The sequence below is a fragment of the Hippocampus zosterae genome, chromosome 14, assembly GCF_025434085.1.
Source record: "Hippocampus zosterae strain Florida chromosome 14, ASM2543408v3, whole genome shotgun sequence".
In the NCBI taxonomy this organism is placed as follows: domain Eukaryota; kingdom Metazoa; phylum Chordata; class Actinopteri; order Syngnathiformes; family Syngnathidae; genus Hippocampus; species Hippocampus zosterae.
The window spans coordinates 14,481,070-14,502,772 of record NC_067464.1 but is presented as its reverse complement, the minus strand read 5'-3'; the positions used below and the strand labels follow the sequence as shown (position 1 = coordinate 14,502,772).

The following is a 21,703-nucleotide window of genomic DNA, read 5'->3' as shown; positions in this document are numbered from 1 at the left end:
ACTCATTCAAAATTGAGCAAGAGACGATTGTAGCTCGAGAATCACCTCCGAAGCTTCTCTCTGACATCTGGATTCTTAATCTCGTTCCTCAAATCCTCAAAGGTCCGAGCCGACGTTAGGTTACAATAAGTCCTGTAATCGTTATATGGCGGTATGCCATGATCTCTTCCTCGCTGTATGTTCATGGCTGCCAGGTCCAAGGCCACAGCGTGGACCATAGAAAATAACCTCTCAGTCAGCTCTGTATTGAGTAGCTGCGAGGAGACCCGCATTTTACCCGCGACGCCAAAGAGCCCGCGGAGGAGCGGGTCAATGCCACCCTCGTTCACGATGCGAAAGGGCGAGAAGAAGGCCCGATGCAGAGAGATGTGACCCTGCTGGATGGGCTGGAAGTCTTCATCTAACCTGTAGAGTATCGGGTTAATGAGGGTGTGCCCAAAGCGGAATGCCGCGGTGGCGAAAGCATTGAGGATGCCCGCGTTAATATTGGGGTCATAACCTGTATACGGCCCCATCATCTTCATGCCTGCCTCGCCTAGGATCTAGGAAACAGAACAGAGTTCTGATCATCCGTATCAACGCTACCAGCTGTTACCTTTCAGTATTCAAGCAAAAACAAGTCGAGACACAAGTGTAGAACGGCATCGGAAAGGAATCGTTACCTTTGGCAACCAGTGACTATATGTGATGTGTTGCATCTGGGCTCCCACTATCTTCCTGGCCTCGTGGTAGATGGTGTCCCCATCCCAGTGGGGGTTCAGCCTGAGTAACTCTGTGGCTATGCGGTTGTGTTCCCTGAACCACACAGTGTGCATGGCGGTCAGTCCCAGTTGTTCGTTGGCACGGTGGTCTCCAGCCAAAAAGCAAGGAATCGGACTTTCATTCTCATCCCTCATACACTCAGTGGGCGGTCCTGTGGCGAAAGGCAGCAGTGGCTTCCCTGTACGCTGGATAATTCCCTGCCGGAGCAAACCCCGTTGGCTGGCCAAGTCGCGGATCTCCTCAGATTCATGGCGCGAACTGCCGTAGACGTTTGAGGCGTCAATGTAGGCTGTGAGCTGGTTAATTTGCTCTCTTGGATACACGCTGTTCATGAGTAGAGATGTCATCCCACTGCCGCACACGGGGCTGGAGCGCACAAAGAACATGCAACGGGCACCGCTTCTCAGCTGTCGTGGATCGTTGGGAGGGAACTGGATGGGGAAGCACGGCGGGTCATTTGTGCAGACCTGAGTGCACAGCTGTCCGTCAGAGAACCGCGACTGGCTGAGGGCCGCCACAGTTGAGTCCAAGTCGTGATCGAGAAACTGACCCCACTGCATCAGCATGTGGGTGTAGTGATCATCCGGAGTGATGGACTCCGTTCCAATCATAGTGGTCGACACCAGCCTTGGCAGAGGCAGCCTGTAGTTGTTGTGTGCCTGCTCAGTGGCTCCCCTTGGCAGATTAAAACCATTATCGTAGACGGACTTCAGGAGTCGTTCAAAAGGGGTAAGCGAGGCGCCCCACATGGCGTGCTGCAGGTTGTTGCAAGTTCCATCATGAGTGCGGTACTTCTGGTGGAAGCAAATGTCGGAACAGTTGTTGATGCGGCGGTGGGCCGTGCAGCCCGAAAGGTTGGCGATCACGTCCAGAAAGTGTGGGGACACCAGGTCATTGTAGCGAAACTCTGTCGGAACATAGAGGATATCCAGTATGTGGACAGACTGCGTTTGGGATTGCAATTCAATCTAAGTGATTGACAAATGTGAAAATAAAACTGGGATTATTTGGAACTCAATTTCTCAAGTCATCGCACATGAGTTTACGTGGCCAAACTCAAGAAACTCTGGATGAGTCAGTCAGTCTGTGTCTTTTCTTCAAATACCCTTTACTTTAAAAGTGAAACGCATCTTGGACCTGCACTGTACATTCGTTGGACCTTTACTAGGACTCTGCATCCAATTTTACAAATAGCTGGTTTGCTTTTTATGACAGATGCCTCATTCAAGACAGAACACAAAATATGCGCCCTGTTCTCCAGCAGTGATTGATGGTTGAGCAGGTCGCTCAATAACAAGTCAATCATTCGATCTTCTGGCCTTGCTTAAGAGAAGACAGTGCTTAGATTCATAACATATCCACTTATCCAGTCCCGTCATCGGTGACCAATTTAGGGTGTAACTCGCCTGTCAATCTAAGTCAGATCGGATAGGCCGCAGCTTCCCAGTAACCTGAACCAGGATAAGCAGTAAAATGGATGTATGGATCAATTATGAAATATGTACCCTAGATTTAAAATCAGAACAGTTGATTGATATGCAAATCAGCCTCACCAGTGCCATTGGTATCGACCATGAGACCCTGGTTGACATGGTTCTGGATGAGAAGCAGAGTCTGCTCAAAGATCTCGCCAGCACGAGCCTGCTCCACAGTGTACGGGTCACGTGGGTAACGGAAAAGTGCAAGCAGCTCTCCTGGGGTACGAGGCTGACTAGAGTGATAGGGAGATGTTGGAGAGGCACAAAACAGGAGTGGAATGAAGAAAACAGTAATTATCCAAATATTTCAAAACTAGGTTCAGACTTGAGCAGAAGAGGACCCAAAAAATGACAATAGTTAAGAGTTGAACAATCACCCTGCGAAGCATTTGACTGTAGATATACATGGATGATGAAAGCCTTGTAGAGTAAACACTTCTGTAGATCTTGCAGGTAATACATCACTTCCAAAGTTGGACATGAGGGTGTGGCAAAGTGTGAACATATTCAGTATACCATTTCAACTCTACCTAAAAGAGAACTATATCGCAAACAAAATTCCTTTTACTCCAAGCACAGTGATGTCATATTATGGACGGATGCCAAAGCCAACATGAATATTATGTACATTTGGTAGCAACACATTACAGTACAACATATATTTTTATTTTACGCTCGGTCACGCAGAAATAAATACCGGTATATACCATGCAATGCACAAGTAGTGTAACAAAGAAATGAAATAAAGCCACAAGGGAGACTGATTTGTGCATATTGACTCTTTGAGAAGTTTTTCGAGAAACATCTTCAACAAACAAGAGTCATCCCGTTACTTCGATTCAATGGAATTCATGTTTACAACTTTAGATTTTTAAAACTCATAGTATTGTGTCACATAGCTTTTTGATTTTCAATCAAATTACAGTTTTGACACCTGGATACAAGTGTCCTGTAATAGTCAAAAAACTGCTCTCAGATCTGTATGGCATTGAGAAGAAACACAATCGGTGTACTGTGCTATCCTAGTAATGAATGCACCAGCAGTTTTGCTGGATCAGTTTATTACTGTTTTTCTGTTTTTCAGTTCATCTGATCATTTTTGACAGCAGCCTGGATTGCCATTTAAGAGTACGGCTGGAAAAATCCCCTCGTCTGATTTTTGGGTTAGCGTTTCAAATTGTGTGTATTTGTGTTCTTTGTTTATATGTTTGTTCATGTTCAACGCATCATGCATGCATGTGTAAGCCAAGCGCAGCGCCGTGTGCGCATGCCAAGATCAACACAACTGCTTACCACATTTTTAAACAGGATGGAAACACTTAAAAACTATACAGAACTTGCCAACAGTGACGAAGATCACTTTTTTATCTATTCTACAACCAATAAACTCCGGCCAAGATGAGAACATTGGTAACCTTGATTAAACTCAGCGCATCTCTAAAGAAGTCTGCAGCAAGGTCTTGTGGGCCAAAACATTCTAGGACAAAAATCAGGAGATTTAATTCATTTGCTGGGATGTTGATATACAACCATTGCCATACCACATATTTCGGGCCACCAGTATGAATTGTTGGAAGGCAAATAATGTCGTAAGCCTTTTATTTACAGTGGCACCTCGGGTTATGAACGATTATTTATTAGCAATTTGCGTTACGCACGAAATTTCTGCAGATAAATTATCTTTATTTACATTGTATTTTTGGTATACCGTGGCATGGACAAGCGGATGATCTATGTTGTGCTTTTTCTCGGGCTGTATAAACATCATGGGCTCTGCGAAATCACGTCAAAATACAGTAGTCTAATTCATGTCGCAGGGTGGAAGTTCCACCTATATGTGCATTCAGTTGTAGTTGAGTGCATGTAGAAGTAGGTCCCACGTTGAAGTGTTGAACTTACACAAGTAAACAAAGCACAAAACTAGAGAGTCAAAATATCTCTAAAGGAAAAGGAAAGAGAGTGTTGGGAACACTCGTCATAGATTATCAGACTGATTTATGAGAAAGTGCTCGCTGGCAATAGTGTGAGCGAGGCAATCAAAAAATTGTCAAGATCATCAAAATAAATGTGCAGCAAACTGGCCAAGAAAGCAATTAATCTTTGTCATGTCCAACTTTGTGATTTTTTTTTAATAGAAAAAGACGTTTGCATGGATCAGTAATCCAAAATCAACCTATGAATTATAACACAAATCAGACAGACATGACTTTTTAAGGACGCGCAGCAACTCTGTACAACCACATAATTCGGAAATTGATGAAGTAATCTCACATGGAGCAAATTGAGTCGATCTAGCAATGAATGTTGTGGCCAGTAAAGTACAATTTGCATAAGTCACAGCTTACCCATCAAACAAACGTCTCCTTGTAGACTCAATTGCGCTGTCCACATTACGAATCGCCTGCTCTATGGACGAGCTCACAAAGGTGTCACCCTCTCTGCTCACTGCTGGAACTGCAAGACAAGAAGACATGCAGGGGTTATCATTCAGAAGCACACACTTGAATGCAAACAAGGCCAATACTACATGCAACATGGCAATGTCCCCAAATATACAAAAAAATAAAATACAATCTCACACATGGTAGTAAACAAGTTTCTGAATGACTCGATTGCTATCAGTTTTCCAATGGTTTCATTTGATCTTTTTAGCTGCTCCCCTTCGCTTGATACTTTGTTGGCTAATGTAAGAAGAGAAGAGCGTTAGTCATATTGATAGAGTAATGCATAAAGAACTGGCTCTGAAAGAGAGGGGGACTTTATTTTTCATTCTCTAGAACAGTGTAGAATTATGTTTGTAAGTTGAATTGAAATATATGATATGATAGAACATAAGTATAACCATGTTGCGACTTCTCCCGGCGGCTGTTGCTTCAAAAGAATTTTTTTTTCAAGTATATTACAGATGGCTACACATCAGCTTCATCACTCGTTCAGCAAGTAATTTAATTTGCTAGGCCATGCTTTGGATGTAATCAATTTCTCCTCCTTGAGGGCTTTTAAACTCAATTTCTCTTGTCTTAAGTGCTGTAAGGGTAAGATGAAAATGTTTTTTTTAATTTAGTAAAAAATTAAATGTAGCATAAAGATTTTATTCTGGCATTACAAGCATTCCCTTCTGACTTTTTAGAGTATCACTCTTTTTTCTTTTTTCATTGTGGCCCTATTGCTCCACATATGATCAGATAATCACAAAAGCAGAACACTTTTGAGCAGTTTAAGAGACATCAGCAGAGTGCTGAGATATCCCAGCAGAAAGAGAAGAGCTAACAGCCATCTGATATCACTGCATGAGTGTGACTAACACATTCCCACTTGGGCGTCTCACTCTGTGGACTCTACAATAACAAGACAGGAATAAGCACTGCCCGACAAAGAAAAAGTATTTTCTGCATCAGTTTGAACCGCAGGGTTGAACTTCATCAATGCGCCACTGCAATACAGTATCTTTCATTTACTGTTGTCATAGCAGAAGTGTAAAGCTGAATGAAAAATAATATTTCAATTTTGCTCCAGTTCCCAAAAAACAAAAAAATCACCATCCGCTTACCTGTGACAGTTAACACCATGCTAGCGACATCATAGCCAATAGGATTGCGGGCGACACATTCGTAGCGGCCAGCATCAGCAGTACCCACATCCTTGACTTCTAAATACCCATCAGGGCTGATGTGGAATTTGCCACTCTCTGTCACCTGGACACCATCCTGAGAGTTGGGGAGGTCGGACATAGGGCAAGGTCACGATCTTGGGAGCTATCATGTAGAAGTAATTTACATATAGAAAATTGACCTTTGGTTAAAAAAAAAGAAGAGTGTGTGTGTGTGTGTGTGTGTGTGTTGGTGCGTGCGTGCGTGTCTTGCAGTCACTTTTGTTAGATTCAGGGTTCCAAGATGAGCCATAGCTAGCTCTCCATTTTGTTGTCATGCTAAGGAAATTCCTATTCACCACTGGCCCAGACGGGATGAGTGCTGACTCACAAGCATAAGACAGGCTAATTAATTTCAGCAAGATAAGAAAATCAAGGATGTGCAAAGTGTAATACAATTCATGTTTATTTTGTCAAATGCATGCCAGAGAGACATGTATGTGAACTGTTTTAAATTGAGGGGAAGAAAAGAATCATATGTCCCCTTTAGTTGATAGCTTAACAAAAATGTTACACGGAAACACACCGATTAACAACTCATATCTGTTGCTTAAACAAACTTGACTGCATTTTGAAATATGTGGTTCACTGGCAATTGTTATTCTGGGTTACAACCTTTATATATAAAACCTGTATCGTATCATATAGTACATATAGTACCCCTTCCTCTCATTGAAAGTCAGGCTCCTGATAAAAGAGGGTAGGGGGGTGGGGGGGATTTTCGGGACATTTCTGATCGATTTTATTGGCAGAGATTATATTTCTCTTGACCCTGCCAACCACTAATTTAGTAAATTGCTAATGATTATTGGTCACTGAAAAGACAAGTCATCTTGCATTTTACATTTAAACTGTATAAAAAAAAAGATGACCAATGCAGTAGTTGAACCCAGTTCTCTTCTGGAACTCTGATCTTACATCCCTGAAGATTAACACGATTTTCTCCTTCTGATCCAGAAAAATGTTGTCTTAGCATCTCACCTTGTTCCAGGTAAGTACAGGTTGTGGCTGGCCTTGAGCACTGCAGGGAATCTGGACGTCTTGGCCAGACTCCACCGTCACGTCCCTTGGAGCATTTGTGAAAACAGGCGTTACTGAATGAATTAAAACATACACAAACACACGCGCATGTGTTAATGATTATAGGCCAGTACAGACAGTACAGGTAAAGTGCATTTTGTAATCAATCATTGCAGACAAGAAACTCAGAGTCTGCTGTCCTGCTTATGCTCACAGAAGACGCTGAACAATTTCCCTCCACTTTCAAAAGGGGCGGACAAAGGTCATTGTTTAGTTAATGTCTTTGTGTTTTACTAGACATTAAAAAAGAATTACAGTGAAACTCACTGTGAAACAATACCCAGGGAAGAAATTTCGGTGCAGATCTGGATAAACGTCCAAGAAAGAAATTTTGGTGGGTGTATGGATAAATTATAATTTTTCCACTTGTCTTAACTGAACATAATTTGTAGAATGGTAACATTACAATTTGGTCTGGATCTGAATAAAGTTCTGGATACAGGTATTTATTTAATGTATTTATTACACAAACATACAGTACAATTCTGGGTCTAATTCTAGTCCCACGAGCATTACAGCATCGCAAACGCAACAAATCAATCTAGTTTTAGCCCAGAACACTTTGCACAGTAGTGGAGCTTTGTAACAAGTTTAATATTTCATAGAGAAGAAGCAGAAAACTGCCAAGCATTGGTTCATAAAAATGTATTTATAAATATACATGATCATATATAAAAACCCTGTAATAAATCTCTTCCAGTCTTGTGGATCAGTGTTTTCACAATAATGCAAAAACTCAGGAAATTTGGTATTTACTGTAGAGCTCCAGTAATATTTTTTCCTAATAAAAAATATGTTTGTTTGGGCCTTTGTGCTTGTCAAAAGTAACCAAACTGTTTTGTTGTTTTTATTTTTATTTTTTGGTTTGCTTTATAACAGTTGATGTTGAAACCATTGTGGGAACAACAACCCAACTGAAACTATGACAGATATGCAATTCACACAAATGCGGTTGCAAGCAATTGGACATTTGAATATGACGTGTTGGTAAAACAGCTGTTTTACATTTGAGTATCGAGCATGCGGTGCCCCGAGACGACATCTCTATCATACACGCAAATTAAGGACTGATTTGATACAGAATGAGTCATCATGTTATACTGTCTGGGTGCTGACAGAAAGTCAAGATGTTTGGTGGACTGCAACTATTTGCCCTCCCCCACGCACAGCATTCAAATTCCTGCAGCGCCATCTGGCAAGGGAAAATCCTAACCTCCCACAAATCATTTGTGGTCGTGACTAATAATCGTCTATAAATCAGAGATGAGCTTCCTGAAAAGCCCACTGTTCAGAGCAATTTACAATCCACTCATGAATGCAGCACAGTATGCTACAAGTACTGCAACAATAGCATACCGTATTTTCTGCACTATAAGGCGCTTCAGTGTAGAATGAATGGCCTATTTTACAACTGTTTTCATATATAGGGCGCACCGCATAGAATAGAAGCAACAGTGGCTGCGGTTGATGGAGCTACACGACAGGGAATACAATACAATACAATACAATACAATACAATACAATACAGCTTTATTTATAGCGAGCTTTCACAGCCGGTGCAGCTGGAACAAAGTGCTTCACAGAATAAAAAACAAAATACTACATAAAAAAAAAAAAATCGGAATATTGTTCCGTATACAAGGTGCATCGGATTATAAAGCGTACCGTTGGCTTTTGAGAAAATTCAATGCTTTTAGGTGCACCTTATAGTGTGGATAATATGGTAATGAATATGCAGGACATGTACTGGTACATTGCTTTGCAAGTACTACAACTAATAAATTATTATTATTAATGTTCAAAGTCAAACAGTCACATTTTATTAATTCCTGCGTTTATCTCAAACATTAGATTATAACGCACGAAGCTCGTCTGTCGACGCATAGCACATCCATCGCCCTTGATCACCATGATTGTGTGGCATTGTGCCGATTTTAAAAGTGGAACCATTGAACAACATATACTTTGAGCCATGTTAACAGCAATTGGAAAATTGGTGTCATCTCAGGATTACGGACTGACATGCTTCCCTCTCTGTAATTTCAACACTGGTTCATCCCACCAACACATACGCACACGCCAACATACACCCGATAAAAGGCGGCATGTGATGCGCAATCATTCTCAATTTCGCCTTTAAACACACAACAGAATGAATTACAAGAAGAGGAAACTGCAGCATTTCTTTCAGCGAGTAAATACTTTGGAACAGTGCCATCGCAATTAGCAACACACACATACACAAAGGCACAGACTTAACCTAAATTAGCTCAGAAGAGTGTGTCAGTTTCACCATGTTGTCATTTTGCCACCTCCTCTTCGACAAGCATGCAGTGTTTGCCACTCTAACAGCCTACGGAAAACTAACATGATGAAGAGTGGAGCAGTAACCATGACTCTGTCATCACACGTTAGTAAACACTGACGCAATTTATTCCACCAACCTTAACTTTAAAGCTTCATCCTATACACTCACCTCTCTGATGGATGCTGAGCTGCACGGCAATGCGGACAGTCCCAACTGGGTTGACTGCCTGACACTCGTACTGGCCCTCGTCGTGTGCTGCCACTCGAGTGATTCGAAGAGTGCCCGAAGACAGGACTGAGTGTCTACGGTCCAGAGGTAATGGGCTTCCTCCACGAGTCCAGGCGATAACTGGCTGGGGATATCCTGTCGCCTCGCACGGGAAGTCCACAGTGTGGCCATCAAGGACCGACTCATCCTGTGGTGTGACCGTGAACTGGGGGATAGCTGGGGGGGGCCCCCCCCGAGATAAATATAATATGTATATTATACAGTATATAGAATGTGTATTCAAGTAACAAATGAGGTAATATTATATGACGGGTAGTTTTAACACAGAGAGAGAGTAGGATAATTCACAAAAAAGATAATCAATATATAATGAAGCCAGGGTTCTACTCTGGTAAACGTGTCAGTAGGCCAGTGTGCTTGCCTTTAAGGTTTTTACTTGCATTATCACAATATTCTGTTTCGGCCATTTTGTTTCAAGTCTTTCAGCCGAAAACTGAAAATGCATTTTTGGCCGAAAAGTCTGTTAACTATGTGGAATGACATGAGCTATGGGGGGTTAAATTAAATCCACGAAGGAGTTCAGAATATTCTGACAGAAGAATATGATGTAATGTAATATCATATATATTCAATCATGTCACAAGAATCTAGATATTAAGGAAAGCAGAGCAGCCGTTTAATTCCAAGTGGAATACTTCTCCATTGGAAGAACAACATGCAGCATGCAAAAGAGTTTGGTGTTTCAGGCTAGAGGTGATTCTGTTAACGTACCTTGGACAATAATATAAGCTGTGGCGTGAATTGTATCAACATTATTGGAGGCAAAACAAGTGTACTGCCCTCCATCGGTCTGCACCACATTCTGAATGTAAAGCCCTCCGGAGGGAGTGATGTTAATGCGCGTGTCACTGGGCAGTGGTGTCCGATCTGCTTTTGTCCAGGAGATCCGGGGTTGTGGCTGGCCTGTGGCGCTGCACTCCAAAGTCACACTCTCACCCACCAGTACCTCTGTGTTTTGGGGTTGGATAACAAAACTTGGCCGTGCTGAATTGGTAGAGGCGAACAGAAAGGAACGACAGTTGATCAGAAGGATAATCATCTGTCTTAAATCCGTTACTATCCTGAAGAATTGATTTACACTGTGCCAGTCAGAGAGATTCAAGGTCAGCAACTTTAAATTTAAAAACATATTTTTTTCCATTGTAAATTATTCCTGGTGCTGGGAAATATTGTTTAATCATTGCTGATAAACTGAAGAGTCATGTACAAAGACCACCTCTGTGTTTATAAAGCCGCTTTGATAATGGCAAACGCAACTTCCCATCTGTATCACAGATTTTGGTCCCTCTGTCCATACTTGGCCAATGATTACAGTGATGACTCAGCAAAACTGTGCACAGCAAGGGGCCTGGGGTTTACAATCAATCAGACAGGAAATGCACATCATGTTCACAGGGCCACCTACCAAGCCAGTAATGACCCTGTGGTTTTTAAAACACAGCCGTGGCAAAAACCATTGACATAGTTGCAAGTTGTTAGTGAATGTCACAAACAAACTTTGTGTTTGCAGGAGAGTGTTTGTGTTTGCGTGTGTGTGTGTGTTTGTGTGTGTGTGGGTGTTGAGAGGGATTTTTTTTTTTCTTATGCTCTGCTGGTCTCTCAGCTAAGTGAGATATCCAAGTCATTTGACCTGCTAAAATGCGGAGGTAATGTCGGTCTTTTGCACTGTTGGACACAGTGCACTCTGACTCTGACTCGTGCCTAACAACCGCGTGAAAGTGACATTTGTTTTAGGTGATTCCATCAAGAATGTAATGGCTTGTTTTGTTTCTAATGTTTCATTGGTTTTCCTGGCAAACTTCAATTCAAACCCTTTTGTTGCAATTGTCTCAATGAAATATTTTTTGTGATTATTTATTATCATAAAATTTGAATCAAATGTGCAGCGTCATCATTTCATATGTACCGTATACTGTATATAATGAACACAGTCGACTTCAGATAATAGAACCGATTTTGCCTCAATCGTGAAAAAAGTCAATTTTCATGAAAATTAAACTTTCACCCAATCTTTAACCGATGAGGAGAACGCTGGACAAGATACAATAAAATGAAGTTATCTTGTCTAAAGTCACTTGATGTGACTGATGTATTTCCTTACATTGTTGCTGAAGCAGCTGACATAAAGCAGGGGTGGCAATGGCTAGTGATGAAAAAAACGGAAAGGGGCGTGGCCTGGACGGTGGGGTGGGGGGGCGGGACAATCCCAACAAGTAAGACATCATACACGTCCAATCGCAGGGCTGTTTACAATCGGAAGATGGAAAGACTGATCGGGAGAGCTCGTGAAAATTCGACGATAAGGTACCAGGGGTGGCAATGGCTAGTGATGAAAAAAACGGAAAGGGGCGTGGCCTGGACGGTGGGGTGGGGGGGCGGGACAATCCCAACAAGTAAGACATCATACACGTCCAATCGCAGGGCTGTTTACAATCGGAAGATGGAAAGACTGATCGGGAGAGCTCGTGAAAATTCGACGATAAGGTACCTGACCCCCCTAAAATTTTCTCAACGGATTTAGACGATTCACAAAAATGATCAATTTAAGAAATAAAATGGCGGATTTCCGCGTATCCGCAGAAAATTGCCATCCCTGATAACGAGAACCTGTTGAGTTACTGCCAATAGAGTAAATTGGCCCCATCCCGTGGGGATTTTTTGTATTCCTGGGAATTTACGTTTTTTGTTGTTGTTTGTTTTTGGTTTTTTGGGGGGGGGGGGGGGGGAGGGGGGCGGCATTCTGTGGTATTCCTATGAGAATTTTCCTCCTAGCTTTATCATCACTGATACCCCTGTGTATACATTACACAAAATAGCTAGTTCATTGTCATTGCTTTTTGTCCCAAAATTTGATGTTCACATTTTAGGTGTAAATCCAAGTGAAATTTACACTTCGCTTGGATTTGCTCATATTTCCCAAATGCATGAGCTAGGAATTTATAAAACTTCACTTACACGGGGCTCCGAAATATCGCAGTGTGACCTCTGAGGTCTTGACCTCCCCTGCCACATTTTTGGCCATGCACTGGTAGACACCCTGGTCGGTCTCCCTTGTGTCCTGAATCATCAGTGTCCCATCTTCCAACAGGTTCAGACGACTGTCATCACGCATGTTAAGAGCATTGCTGTTGAAACAGGACAAACCATGATTAAACATTGGATTGTCTGAGCATTTCAAATGTTTGATAATTATTCTCACAGACTTAAAAGGCTTACTTGTTACGGAGCCAGATGATCTGCGGTTTTGGGTTTCCCTCAGCCCTGCAGGTGAAGTAGACTGTGTTCCCCGATGTAACGTCGACATCCTGGGGCTCTGAGGTGATCCTGGGTACTTCTGCAGAGAGCGTTGTAATGGAAGGTTTGAGGATAGCAAGTATGCATAGGTATTGTAATGGAAGGTTTGAGGATAGCAAGTATGCATAGGTATGATGGCATGTGTGTGTTGCTTTACGTGACACGTATCACTTCGCCTGAGGCTTGAGAGCCGGTGAAACGCTAACAATACACAACAGTCTTTCTTGGACTGTTTTGACATGTTGGCTTGCCAGAAATCAAACTCAACGACACAAATGACGATGAGTCGCTGAACAACATAGCCTGGAAATCCAGTTTGTAGGAGCCAGGTCTGCATCATATTCAAATAAATTAATTAAATACAGAATAATCAATTAGACTGTGAAGAAAGATGGCATTTCATTGCAAGGAGGGCAGCTGTTTTGACAGCTGCTTGGATTGGTGTGGTTTACAGGGCATGACACCGCCAACTGCCCTGGGGGAGGGCAGTTGGTGGGGGCTAGGTGGGTCGGGCATGTGGAATGACTTCCATCAAATAAAACTTTTTCTCCTGGTACCCAAACGTTGAAAAGTAGTCATATACTGAGGAACAAAGGAGGGTTCAAATGAGGTGCAGAGATTTCAAAACAATGTCTACTGATGGTGATAATGAACTTCAATTGCAGGCAATAAAATCAAAGAGAGAACATATACAATTGAACGTCTGGGCGAAGCAGCTCGGAGCTTGTCTAACTCAGACACGGAAAAAGGGGATGCACCTGTGTGTATGTCTGCATGGCAGTGAGTAAGACCAGGTGATTTGGCATAGGAAAAAGCCTGAAGGGGATTGAATGCCTATATTGCAGTCTGTTTATTGTTTTTATGCTTGTCTACGCGAGAGCCTTAATTAACCCTGATGTCTACATACTGTACGCAGTTTGATGCAATTGATGTAGCACCATCATTTTTTTATGATATGCTTACCATTATGACTTCAAAAAATGTAAAAAATAAATAAATAAAATCTACTGAGCTCCACTCTACTAATGCAGGATCCAAGAAGCAGCTTTCGGTTTCAGTCAGGTGGGCGACCTCTCCCCTTGACACTATGTGATCATTTTCATTGTGAATGTGCCTACTGAGCTTCAATGGCATTCTTGAAATGGCATGCATGGTTGTAGCTTTCCTCTACCATACCACAACTGAGCTCCTCGGCTGTTAGTGTCGCCACTGATCTTCCCTGCAGGCGGCTTGGGTAGTCGCACGTGGCGGCAGCTTGGGCATTTCCTGACTCCGCATACTGCTTCAGAAGGTCCGCCAGCCACAGCAACTCACAGTCACAGTTCAACGAATTGGAATCCAGTCGCCTCAACACACAATGTGCACAATCACTCAGGCACAATTGCAATAGTGACAGTCATTGCAGTCGAATTTTCAAGAGAAATTTCAATATCCAGCCAACAGTTGAATATTTAATATCTAAGGAACAAAAGATAGGAAGCCAAACTAAAACAACAATTTGGTATCTTGTGTAGTTTTTAGAAGCCTTACATCAAAAAGCACAGATGTAGCAAAATAAACAAATACATAAATAAAAGATTGATAGTCCACCAACAAATTTGTCCACTTAAGTTATGTGGCATTAAGATGAACTAAAATAAACAAATAAATAAATAAATAAATAACCTTAAAACAAAACATATTTTGTTGCAAACATAATGCCAATTTTGAATCCCTGCTAGTCAGTACACAGAGGATTAAAATTCTTAAATAAATTAAAGTTCTGCAGCTGACACAAAGAACTCAGACAAACAGTGCCAAGAGTGTGCTGTGAGCCTTGCGATAGAAATCATCTTGTTCCCAAAGAACAGAAAGAACACTGTGGTGGCATGTGCTGGAACTGATTAGCAAGTCCAGCTTTTCACTTGGCGAGACGGTTTGTAAGGTAGACATGGATCCAGACATGCATTCCCACACAGCTGTTGACATGGAGCTTTTCCACTTACAGTCGTTTCATGGCCTGGAGATTGGAGAAGGTTCCCGGGACCAGCTGGGTGATTCTGTTGTTGTGCAAAAACCTGAAGGAGAGATACACAAGCAAATTTATGAGTCTAAACCCCCCAAAAAATTTTGAGACTGATGGATCACTCGTAGCATGGCCGGGAGGTTGAAAAATGTAACTCATGACCTTTGAAGATATTTATGAGATTTTCCCAAAACAGTTAAGACTTGAGGTTTTTCAATATGATGCACACACAGGAATATTTGCTTCATTATCATGAAGAATTTGTAGTTATTGATGTTCTGAGTATGAATACGCCTGGCAGCAATCAGCCCGCAAATGGCGTCAATGAAAGATATGCAACAGGACTTAAACATCGGGTAATATTCGCATGTTTGAAAGGGAACGGTGATAACTGACTTGCCCACTTACAAAAGGTTTGGTCTCATTGGTCACTGCACAAGTTCATTTTAGACTGTGTCACTTTTTATTGTATATTTCGCCTTCTGCTCCACTGCTCCCGGTCCCTGAACATCTAGCATACATGACAAACTCTGGTCCTCGTGGTGCCGTTTTCCCGTATGTTTTCCATCTTGCCCCTTCGCGATTTGTTTAGGGATTGTAACATACAGTAAGTGACTAGATGGACAATCGATTGTAATTAAGTAAAATAGCAAAGTGATTTTGTCATTCATCATTCTTCTCATATGTCTGGTTTTATAGATCGATCGAAAAACCGCACAGTTTTGATATTTGTAGCTATGAACGCTTAATGCAATGAGGGACATTTTTCTGTCTTCCTCGTGTCTTGCCAAACACGAGAGGTTTCAAAGTTTAATGCCATGATCCGGTTATGACACTGCCCATTTGAACCACAAAGGTTGAGTATGTGCCCACCAGTATTTATAATTCAACACGGAACACTGGATGACAAGCGCGTAGTGTCGATTGCCGAAATGCAGAGTGGGTCGTAAGTGCCTCTGTGAATGGGATCATGATGAATGGGACGCCGTCATCGAAAAGCTAAAAGAGCTACAATCGTTCAGTGAGATGGCCGTTGACATGGCAAAGTTCTTATATACACAAGAACGATTCAACATGACGCGCATCACAGATGCGCATTGTGCGGCAGTCTGACAGACCCACTAAGTTGGAACTGCATCCACCCCCCGCAAGTACTGCGTGGAGCACTAAAAAATGCACTTGCGCCAGTGCGACCGGCTTAATTTTTTTTTTACCGGCACACAGAGAAACTTTGGCTGCATTTGTGAGCATATTGGGTGCACTGTCAAGCCCTGAAACACATTGAGAGACACCAAATATTTCATGCTACTGTAATTTCAAAAACATTGATTGATTGTATATTGGTAGGTGTTTTTGACTTGAATTAAGATACAATAATACTAGAGCTGTCAGTTTAGTGCATTTTTACTGGCATTAATTTAAATGAATTTTAACGGGCTTAAATTTTTCCTCGCGAGATTAACGCGGCACACGTCACAAGCGGATGTTACTTGTTTGGAACTATTTTGTGTGGAAGGTTACAGTGTTCTGCGTCCATATAAATAGAGCGGGTGGAGCTTCTCTGTGTTTGTCTGACAGTGGTAGCGACTTAGCGAAAATAAAACGTATCCAGTGTTGTCATTCGAAATGAGCTCTACACAAAAACTGTAGAGACTTCCGCGCAAGAAGGACCAACACAATCAACATAGCCTGACTGTGTTAGGGGGAGTGACCCCCCCGCCCCTTTCAGAATGGTTTGCCCCAGCAGCACGGGAGAAGTGCGTGCGCTTTTTTGTACCGCGGGCAGTTTTGAATACAGCGGCACATAACGAACACTGGTGTCCGGTGTCTCGTTATCCTTCAACAAACATACAGAAACAGACTGCTGTGTTCACAGTAAACTTGAGAAAAACGAAGTATGTAACCATGGTTTAAATCCACTATAGGCTGAGTACTAGTTTACCTTAGATGTGCACTTTATAATGTTATATTGCTCTGCTATATAAATCAGCATGTATTGTATTGTATTGTATTGCTTTGATTTTATAAAAAAAGCTGTTAAAGCAGCTGTTGTGTGACAAAATATTGTTTTCACTGTTGTTGATGGACAGTAATATTGTGTGAGAGATTATGTGTGAATAACTGCTCCAAGTGAAAAATGTTCATGTAAAATTGAAAATCTAAATTGTTATTTCAGTAAATATTTGCATTTGGCACATAGAAAACTGATTCATGATTCCATGTTGATGAGAGCATTAAAATGGGTGAAAAATAGGACAAAAAATGTAAAAGGAAATTCAGAAACGATAAAAAATGTGTGAGTAATCACGATTAACTTTTTAGTCCATTTGAGTTAATTATGACAGTTGCATTTTTAAATAGATTAAATATTTTAATCGTTCGACAGCTCTAAATAATACACTAACTTGAAATCTCACTGTGTCATGTATCGTATTGTCCTGAATATAAGACGTGATATCTGATGATAAGACGACCCCTCTTTTTTAAGACTCAAGTTTGAAAAAATACTTTTTGAACACCAAATTAATTTTGATACAGAAAATAATTACAGTACATCTGAAACATTATTGTAACAATATATTTGAGAGAAAAAGCATGTTATTTTGCCTCGTTCAAATCTTAATATCTGAACATTTAAATATGTAAACTAAATTGCATTCACATTCGTAAATGAATGGCCTCTGTTTTTTTTAAATGTAAATTACATCATAACTTCTCCTCAGCTGCCGCTTAAACTGGCCGATGTTCGACCCACTTTTCTCCAGATTGTCACTATGTTTCTCCATTTTCAGTTATTTCTTATATTATTTTCTTCTCTTTTCTTTCTTACCGCAATTTTTTTTTTTTTTTATTCTCTGTGACAGGGGTTCACTTTGGCCCGGGGAGTCAAGTTCAGCATTCACTTCAATGATATCTGGCGCCATCTAGCTCGTGAATGGGTATAATTTCTAGACCCCGAATATAAGACGACCCGACTTTTTCAGTCTTATTTCAATGCAAAAAACACAGTTTTATATTCGGGCCAATACGGTACATTGCACAATTGAAGCACATAAATGTGAGGCACGTATGAAGTCTCAAGGTCACGTGTCGAGTTCTGGCAGCCCGGGCTGCCTTCGTCACTAATAAGCGAGACGTGAATGATCACACTTTGGCTGGTTCAGTCAAACTGTCTTCAAGTTGGGGTTTGTTCAGCTCAACTGATGGAGCAAGGATATGTCCTCAGTCATCAGCCTAATCCAGGAGTTTAACTCTCTTCCTGTTCCGGTACTCTCGTTTTTCCCAGACTGATTGTACCAAAGAGAATATTTTTGGAAGCCGCGAAAAAAATTGGCCTCACAATATTTCCTGACATCTGTTGAACAAATATACTGCAGAGCGAAAGAACACTTGGATCATTTCACAGCTCACAGCTCTGTCAAGACAAATTAAATTTGAAGGGACTTCAGCACGGTGGGCGACTGGTTAGCACGTCCGCCGCACAGTGCAGAGGGGCAGGGTTCGATTTAGGCTCCGGCCTTCCTGTGTGGCTCGCATGTTCTCCCTGTGCCTGCGCAGATTTTCTCCAGGTACTCCGGTTTCCTCACACATTCCAAAAACATGCATGGCAGGTTAACGAAACTACTAACCTACTAAATAAATACTAACCGTGACTCAACTTGATGGTCTTCTCTCATCATGCTTTGCATTTGTTAGCTTGAGTAGTTCATGCAATACAATGCAACACAATACATCGTTGTTTATATAGCTAAACCACAGCAATTAAAGACATGGCGATTTCTCACGCTGTTCACAAGTCAAAGTCTTGTCTGCTGAGGCATGGCATCCTACTCTTCGTTGGCACCCTAGAATCTCAATGCCCCAAGGGTTGAGAATTCCGAGCCTCGACACGGCCACTTAGCTGATCCCACAGATTTTCAACACAGGTTGCACTATTATTGAATCCGGGAGTGCCATTTTTAAAAAATCTACACAAGCATAGTTTTCAAAATTACATTATTTGTTTTGTTTGTTTGTTTATTAATTTAGCTTGACTAAGGGACATCAGGTATGTTTTTTTCTTATTATCTTCAACACTAACACAATTCACTTTGGGCGTTTTTAGGATATTTATAGGAGATGATAATTATTATTAACTATTTGATTTATTTATTTATTTAACAAGTACACATTATGTCGGTCAGTTGTTTGGTAAATAGTTCACGTTCATAATGCGCACTTAATCCAAAATTCAGACCCTGAATTCTAAAGCGAGTAATACAAAGTACAAGGGACTAACTACGGATTTTGGTCTTCTTAGGTCCTGCAGAATTCAGCAGGTGTCCAATTGATCTGCTGATTAAGGTGATAATTAGAAGATAGGATTATTCCACGTCAATGGGCAAAAGAGCACTTACAATCGTTCAAGCTTTGGTAGGTGACTGAATGATTCTGGTTCCAATGAGTCAATGTTGTTGAAGTGGAGGTACCTGAAGAAGAACAAATTACAGACAAAGCACAGTGCATTATTGGTCTCCATTTGACTATTGACAAATGCAAAGCAAGTTAAGCGCTGCTGTCATTTCTGACAATTCAGAATCAAGGCCACTTCAGCGTGCTATAGGTTAATAAAAGAAAGAATGGATGGCTTGGCATGTTTTATCTTAAACATAATATACACATTATATGGGAGAGGAGATGAGAAAGTATAGAAGTGACAAACAGACAAATACATCAAGTACTACAAACAAAAATAAAAGTCTAGCAAATACACTTGTACTGTGGAGACTAAAACAATAATTATGAAGAAAAGATCAAATCAATCAACTGATCAATAAACGCTGCTCATTTAAATGGATGCAAGAGGCACAGCAAGTCTCGAAGGCCCGCCTCCACCCAAAAAACCCCACTATGTACAAAATAATATTGTGTTAACATTTCTATAAGTGAGGTGCCCATGTGTTGTGCAATTACATTATATATAAAAAATAGTACTTTAGTATGTGTCCTAAATAACATGTTTTAAAGGAGAAAAAGGAAAAGAATTTAATCCCAATATTGGTACAAGCAGACAGCCCATCGGCATTAAATTGCACGAAAACACCTTTACGCCAGTGTATCATTTGCAAGGGTGGTTTTTAATTGCTTCGCATTCCAATTTCTGGTCAATATTTTGCTCACATTTGAGATGCGGGCTAATGCTTAGCTGTAATGAAATAATTGTTTGTGGGTTATGTACAAATGTGAATGGATATGCTTTCAAATCAATGTGAATGGATATGCTTTCAAATCAATTCATTCCACGAAAAGAAGCATGCGATGTCAGGTATTGGCATATTTATGTGGCCGTGTGAGATGTAGTCAAACTATTTCTCAGTCTGAAAACTGGTTCATAACTTGTCACTTGCTAATAAAACCCTATATTATCGCAAAATTCAAAGCATTTGCTGGGCAGTGAGCCTGGTATTGGAATAGGATTTAGTGAATTAGGCAATTGTTCTGCATTAATGCAGCTAAGAAAAGTCACAGATTAGAGTGAACCTCGTTTGCTGAGAAAATGGTTTCTATCGCCCAAGTTGATTATGGGTTGTTCAAGAGATCTGTTTATGACTAATATCACAATAAACCCAATTGAACTATTAAAATTAGAAATCCACCGATGAACATTTTGGTTTGAAGTAAAAACAGATCTTACATGTGTTGTGTCTTGACTGGCAGTCACATTTTAACACAGACAACAAATATGTTCGAACACACCGAAGGATTCTCAGAAATGTGGACACAGCGACAGCAAAAGCGAGAGTAGCAAAAGCAACGCTCTAGCTCAGCATTATGATGACTCTATCAGCAGCAAAAACATCAAGCTACAAGCATGGGGGTTGGGGCGGTGTAACTGCAGATCTGTCCTCGAGGCTAAAAGACATGCGAGTCATGCAAAAAGGGTCAAAGGGGGTCAGCGCGGTACACAAGGGTGGGTGCACACACGGCATGCATGGTGGAGAAGGGAAGGTGGATAATGGCACGCATCTGGGAGGAATAACTGCACTGACAGGCAAAGGAGCAATGCTGTCATGATACTTGTGAAAGGCCTGCAAAGTCACGTCATGAACTAACTCATGACCATGGAGCACTTTCTATTCTTCATGAGTTGTTGCGAGCAGCTGTTTCGCGGGTAGCGGGAACAGAGAGACAGGCCAATGGAAAAGGTGACGAAAAAGTTGTTCACTTACAGTTGCTCAAGAGAGACAAGCCCCTTAAATGCTTGTCTGTCAATTGATTGGATTTCATTCTTGTACAAATAGCTGAAAGGGAAGATAACCAGTCACATTAGTATCACATACAGACATCTGCATCGTGTGCATATCGCCTGGTGGTTAAGAAAGTCGGTAGACAAAATAAAAGACCAGGTCGAACGTCTTTGGCCTTGAGGACGGCAAAAGCTGTTTTCAATTCACACACCTACTTGGAACTGTGCTGCAGCAAATCAAGCAAACAGTTGCTAATCTACTTCTTGCACCGTTTGTTCTCTCTTTAGCAGCAGACCACAGCGCAATTAGATACTGTGCACACTCCACTGAATAATCACTTTGCTTTTAAAGTGTTTATGTTCACAATGAAAATGTAACAAACATTACAAATGCACGCCACAGATGTTTATCGGACAAGGAACCGCATTTGGGAACCGCACACATCACAATGAGGCAGTAGAATTGCATACATTAAAAAACAAAACCAATTGCAATCCTTTTACCTGCACTACAATTCTGAATCTCAAAGTTTTTGAAAAAGTGCTCTTTAAATGGTTAAAAAAAGTGTCTATGATGTTTTTCATGTCATAAATTCCTTGGGCTGCATCTCAG

At 41.2% G+C, this 21,703-nt stretch overlaps 1 protein-coding gene across 2 annotated transcripts in view; it reads right to left on the bottom strand.

Annotated features, from left to right (window-relative positions):
• Positions 1-21,703, bottom strand: part of LOC127615109 (peroxidasin) — a 46,714-nt gene that overhangs the window by 6,287 nt on the left and 18,724 nt on the right. The window contains exons 4-17 of one of the 2 annotated variants that reach the window (XM_052086664.1): positions 21,074-21,145; positions 19,262-19,333; positions 14,845-14,916; positions 14,036-14,205; positions 12,782-12,899; positions 12,521-12,690; positions 10,277-10,549; positions 9,446-9,721; positions 6,871-6,983; positions 5,791-5,947; positions 4,586-4,694; positions 2,316-2,473; positions 663-1,669; positions 46-542 (exon numbers count right to left, since the gene is read on the bottom strand). In XM_052086664.1, coding sequence (XP_051942624.1) covers positions 46-542; positions 663-1,669; positions 2,316-2,473; positions 4,586-4,694; positions 5,791-5,947; positions 6,871-6,983; positions 9,446-9,721; positions 10,277-10,549; positions 12,521-12,690; positions 12,782-12,899; positions 14,036-14,205; positions 14,845-14,916; positions 19,262-19,333; positions 21,074-21,145 — 3,264 coding nt within the window. The remainder of the gene's footprint in view (positions 1-45; positions 543-662; positions 1,670-2,315; positions 2,474-4,585; positions 4,695-5,790; positions 5,948-6,870; positions 6,984-9,445; positions 9,722-10,276; positions 10,550-12,520; positions 12,691-12,781; positions 12,900-14,035; positions 14,206-14,844; positions 14,917-19,261; positions 19,334-21,073; positions 21,146-21,703) is intronic. The other variant, XM_052086665.1, reaches the window with a different exon arrangement.